The following is a 5,734-nucleotide window of genomic DNA, read 5'->3' as shown; positions in this document are numbered from 1 at the left end:
TATGACTGCCAATTCTCTATGATGTGGACAAATGGCTGAGCCCTAGTGCCAGAAAGGTGTTGACATTGCTAGCTTCCACTAATGTGGAAGGCCTTTGAGATCATGAGCCTGAGTTTTCTACCTGTAAAATGGGGATAAAGGTGATATAATACCCAGTCAAAGTCCATTAATGGTTGTGAGGTGCAGTAGCAGTGTTACGGACCAGCGCGGATTGAGGATTTAGGCTTACGGGTTGCAGCACCTCCTTTTCAGGGCCTGGCTCCTGGAGTGAAATCCAGACCGCAGTGCAAGTGCCACACACAGGCTCCTGACAGAGCAGGAAGAGATGGCATGAAAGGGGACGCAAACCAGTCAGTTTTTCTCCGTCGCTGCTCGGCAGCTGCTCAGCACAAGCAGCAGGGAAATGCTGAAGACGGGTATACCCAAAATCCAGCCCCTTCCTCAGTGTTACAAGGCGCCCTCACACCTGGTGCCCTCTCTTGAAAGCAGGTGCCTATGCCCAGTCTTTCAAAGAGCTGCATGATGTATGGGAAGAGGAGGACTGACCTTAGCTAGTGACTGCTCCATGCAGGACTTGAAGTCAAGTTTCTGCTGCATGAGGTCAGGGACTTAAGGAGCCGCCTTATTAGCTCAACGGTTATTTGCCGGCTGACTGGTCTCGGGGCTTTTTTAATGGTTGTCGACATTAGTGGCACACATTCATAGGGGAGGGGTGAAAAGGGTGCCTCTGGGTGTTTCCTGGTGGGTTAGGGTGCTTGTCTGAGCCATGTGAGAGCTGGGCTTGAGACCTAAAGCTGACTCGGGTCCTGGGGAGAGTCTGGAAGCAGGTGATTGACTTGTTGTAATGGGAGAGAGACACTGCATTACATCGGTAGCTGACAGAGGTGCTCAGAGGTTGCCCGCCTCTTTTCAAACACAGATGAGCCTTCCAGCCCCCAAGCTAATGGAGGGGTAATGCTGCTTCTTGGTGTCTGTAATTCAGTAATCCTGGAGTCGGGCAGTGAGAGATTGCAAGACAGCAAAGCAATGCATGCCATAGCGTGGTGGTTAGGGCTCACATGTGATGCGTGGGCAATGCTAGTTCAAGACCTGGTGCCACTGATTGGCTTCTTACTTGCACACTAAATTATCAACTAGGGAACAGCATCAGCAAGCCAAGTTGTGGGCCTATCTGCTGGTGTGCCAGACCACTGGGCTCAAGCCGAGTGGGGATTTGTAATAGAGCTCCTGCCTCCTCAGTGAACACTTTCATTCCCAAGGTTATTGTGTAAATGGGACCATCTGGCTGCTGCTTGAGACCAATTGGTTAGGCACCCTTGCGCATGGATGGAACCGAGCAGCCTAATAGGGTCAGGGCTAGATGTCTTTGCACTGAGACCACTTTGCAGGGAGCTGTGAGGCTCTCTGGGGAGCATACGCACTGGCTGTAAGCACCTAAGTCCCTCAGTGGACCTCTGCATCAGTGCATCCACACTAGAGTCCAAGTATTTGCAATTCAAAGCGTGGAAGGCAAGATGTACCAAGGCCTGGCTTCTGCCTCAGCCTGCTACAAGGGGGCTCGTGCTTGGCCGCAGCGGGGAATGCAGCAGCCTGCTGGCAAAATGTGTTGCGTGCTGCAAAGGCTCATATGCATGTATTACTGGCCCATGGAAAAGCTCTCCCCCTTTGCCTGGTCTGGCCTGCCTGCTTTTGATTGTCACCTGTGGCTCTCCTGGCCTGCAGCAGATTTCGCCTCATTGTAGACTGCACAGGGAGGGTTTTTACAGTCTCCAGTTATTCATAGGAGTGGAATGAGCAGTGTTCAGTCCAAAGACTGCGGGGTTTCATGGGGGAAGCCAGCCTCAGAAAGCGTGAGGACTAGGTGGAGCACTCCATGGCAAGAAGCGGCTCTGTTGGTCTGGTTTGGATGATGCCCTGGGCTTCGCTGATGTGTCACGCTTGATCTGAGCAGGCTGCTGCAGTGCAAGGACCCGACAACTATGCAATCTGCTGGCAAACCTTTTAGGTTTGGAGGGCATCGTGTGCAGATGAGACTGGAAGGAACTGCCAGCTGCTGCTGGAACCTCCTGTTACCTAGGGGCCACAACCTGGTTTGGGCCTGGAAGGTATCCTCATCAACACCTTCCCCACCGTGATCTTTGCAAGTGAACCTTCAAACCATCTTCTTAATGAATAAACTGTAAAATTAAAAAAAAAAACACCCAGGTGAAAAGAAAATGCCTTTATTCTTGGAGGGGGCGGGGGGCCTCTTACAGCTCGGCCTGTCATTGTTTTTCTAAGGCAGACATACATAAAAAGACTCCATAGTTTAGTCTGAAGACATCTGAATAGTTATTTATTGAGAAGCCACAGTTCTCACACTCTTACAACTGTTGGCTTGTATAAGGCAAAAGCAAGATGGATCCACTATTTTACACAGAAAGTAAAAGCTTCTGGAGGGGGGGAACTCGGGGACATGCACGTACTGGTCAAAAATGCAAATGTACATGACATATAAAACCATTGTGAAACAAAGGAATCAAAATGATGGTTACAGTCTACCAAAAGAAATGAGAGTCATATAGTCTTATGAACACATTTATATAGGCTAAGGTTGTATTTTGAGGTGCCTTTGTACATACACAGTTATCTGAACCTTAAACAAAGTGTAACATTGAGAGGGGGGCAGTCAGCAACATAGAACAACTTCTGTGGGGCGTACCGTGGCATGATGTACCCATGAGGATAGGATGAATCTGCCGGAGCAGTCAGAATCACTAACCCATTGGGATGCAACCTCTCTGGAGTTAGCTGCACGTTCAAGGCAAGTGCCTGGTTTATTAAACAGGGAGGCAGCACGAGTCAAACGGCCAGTTTCTTTTTCGTTTTGCTTTGTTTTTTAATGAACAGAGAGAACAAAAAAAACTCCTTGGTATCAGCCTGACTTTTCTTTTAAAAACATAGCTGTTTTTATTAATTTTAAGCAGTTGGCATCCACAGGAGAGAAACAAAGAAATGAAAGGACTCAGTTCACTCATCTTCACAACAGTTTACCATCAGTGTATATACAGTACATCAATGACGCGTCGTTTAAACTTGAATTGTAACAGGGACACACCTAGCGTGTTTTTCTATGTAGTTTTCCATTAACAGTATTAAAGAATGGTGCTCTATATTGCTTATGAACATATAGATATGAAATTAGGAAACCAATGAATCAAAGAGAGGTGCTAATCTTATTACCACACAGCTAAAATGGCATTTGTATTGGTCAACTTCTCATGGGCGTTTAGAGCGGACAGAAAAGTTCCTAATGTGGCTAACTGAATAACAGACTAGGTACATGCACTGGTTACCAGGCTATCACCAAGTGGGCCTCTAAACCACAGTAGCTAATCGTCCTCTTCGTCTTCTTCGTCACTGTCCTTCATCGTTATGCCCTGAAGACCTCCACCTTCGCTAACGGAAGCTGTGGCTTCTTCTACAGTCAGCCGGTTTCGAACTGTGTCGTAGGTTTTGCTGTTTAAGGTGGAGTCCAGTACCCCTTGCAATCGGAAATCTCTATACGTTTTCTAAGAGGGAAAGAGACGTGTCAGGGGGGAGGGAGGCAACAGACAGCACCGAGTCAGATTTAAATGCCCAACAGTGGTGTCTAGTGCCTCACTTCAACATCACCTGGACCATTAGCCTGCAAGGGCATGACTGGGCTCAAGTCAGAGGCCCGATTCTTATCGTCATGGAGGGTTTTTTGCAATTCTCTTGAACTGCAAAGAGGCCTTAAACCGCATGGAATGGCAATTCGTGCCCCCTTGACATGGACAGAGGTATAACGTTCAAAGTCAGATCCAAAGAGCAAGTTTGGCCCCTTCACTTCAGTGGGGGTTGTGCCTTCATGAGGACTCCAGAATCAGGCCTACTGGGTCAACGGCACAGAGGCTGCAAAGCAAACCCGGGTACATCTATGCTGTATACTGCAGCCTACTGTAAAGATGCCCAGCTTAGTTTTACAAGAGCTGGCTCGGGTACTAGCAGCAGTCTCCCCGTGGCAGCACAGAGCGCTGCATGGGCTAAATGACCCTGTTCCTAGATGTACTCCGTTCCCTTTCACAATGTACTGTTGTAGCGCATAGTTTCTTCTTTAAAACATAACACTGCAGCCTGTGAACAGGAAGCATGCTAACACATCGCTAGAACACTTTGCTCTCCTGAAAGGGAAATAGTGTAAATACCCGTATCGAGTGTGTATGTTTATCTCATCACCTGCCTTCCTCGCTACAGCAGTTTGGTTAGTTAGCAGGCCAGTGGAATTAAGAGTTAAACCTAGTCTCCTTCTATATGAAATTAGGTTAGATCTTCCTGTTGGGTATGACTTAGTGGTACAACTCCAGCCCTTGTACAAAGCTTGCAAAAATATATATATAATTTTTTGCATCTATTTAGTTGGTCTGATAAAAAGATATCACCTCTACCCAAAGAGTTTTGTCTGCCTATCCCCTTAGACCAACACAGCTACAACCAAGAGCCCTTGTACAATAAACTGAACTACATGCTATGAATAAGTAACTGCTTTAAGTAGTTACTTTGTGGATCCAAAAAAGTTCTCAGATTAGTTTTTGCTGCTGCTCAAAGCAATATTTGCTCTAAAAAACAGGGGAAAAAAGAATTCCTTGTCTAATGACTAACATGCCTCTGCCTCTTGTTTTCATTTCTGAACAGCACATTTTTTCCTGAATGCATTCAGGCTTTGAATTTGTGCTCTGCATACAGGACAGCACAAGCATTTTAAAACATGAGACCAAAAAAAAAAGATCAGATAGAACCTAAATGGTCAAAAATTTATTTACCTCCTTCTGGGATCTTATTATTTCATGTAAACCACTGTGATTTCACACTGAAATAATTATCATTAGTCCAAGACGCGCACCCGAGCATGCAGAAAAATATGCTCCTTTCAGGGTATGTTATCTCACCTTTGTGATCTCTTAGAGTTGATTGTATACACCCATTGTCAAAGAAACGGCTTCAATTAACTTTGAGAACAATCATGATTTGCATTTTGACAATAATCACAAGACATATTTAAACATTGCTGGGAGAAAATATTCCCATTCAACCAAGTGTTATAAACTTTGTGTTTCATTAAACCCCAAATTAAAAATGATTATTTGGCATGATTTCTTTGCACGTGAAAAAAAAAAAGTTAATTTTTTGGGATGTTCATTGTACAGTTCGTGTTGAATGCCAACAGTGCACTGCTGCCTCTGCACTGGAAATTATTCTAATGGTGTGAAGCATTTTTCACATGTATGTCCACCTCTCTATTTCCCTTTGATGCATGTGAGGGTACAATAGGTTCAATAATGAATCAGACACAAACTTTCTCGTTTGCAGAAAGCACTGCAGGAAAACATGCTACCCAGACCTTTTAATGCTAAGATGTTTGCAAAGTCACACACAAATCGTTACCTTTACTATCCTAATAAGGGTTTTCAGTTGGTAAATGTGAAGCTGCAGGTCCATGCGGTCCGTCAGCCAGGTGCACATGACATTCATTGAGCTGGTGTACCATTGCTGCAAGAGAGACAAGAGTTCTCCAGCAAACACAGCGCGGGAGTACGGTGTGACATGAATCAACACAAGCAGGACTGACCTTTTTCTGTTTGCCAACCTGCTAACTTCCTCTGACAGGATTACAGGGGAACGCTTTTTTTTTTTTTTTTTTTTGGAATTCCCTTTCCATGAGTGAGCATTTTAT

At 45.4% G+C, this 5,734-nt stretch overlaps 2 protein-coding genes across 3 annotated transcripts in view; one reads left to right on the top strand and one right to left on the bottom strand.

The window, feature by feature from the left end:
* CUNH3orf14 (chromosome unknown C3orf14 homolog) overlaps positions 1-2,883 on the top strand; it is a 51,470-nt gene extending 48,587 nt beyond the window's left edge. For both annotated transcript variants that reach the window (XM_019504824.1, XM_019504823.1), the window contains exon 6: positions 1,784-2,883. In XM_019504824.1, the coding sequence (XP_019360369.1) occupies positions 1,784-1,861 (78 nt within the window). In that variant the 3' untranslated portion in view covers positions 1,862-2,883. The remainder of the gene's footprint in view (positions 1-1,783) is intronic.
* The window catches only part of CADPS (calcium dependent secretion activator), a 290,593-nt gene continuing 287,174 nt past the window's right edge, over positions 2,316-5,734 (bottom strand). The window contains exons 33-34 of the mRNA XM_019504584.1: positions 5,446-5,550; positions 2,316-3,551 (exon numbers count right to left, since the gene is read on the bottom strand). Of these exons, the coding sequence (XP_019360129.1) occupies positions 3,372-3,551; positions 5,446-5,550 (285 nt within the window). The 3' untranslated portion in view covers positions 2,316-3,371. The remainder of the gene's footprint in view (positions 3,552-5,445; positions 5,551-5,734) is intronic.

Source organism: Gavialis gangeticus, unplaced genomic scaffold (assembly GCF_001723915.1).
Source record: "Gavialis gangeticus isolate Ggan-Ray unplaced genomic scaffold, GavGan_comp1, whole genome shotgun sequence".
Classification (NCBI taxonomy): Eukaryota; Metazoa; Chordata; order Crocodylia; family Gavialidae; genus Gavialis; species Gavialis gangeticus.
The sequence above is the reverse complement of the archived record's forward strand: the minus strand, read 5'-3'. Positions and strand labels throughout refer to the sequence as shown.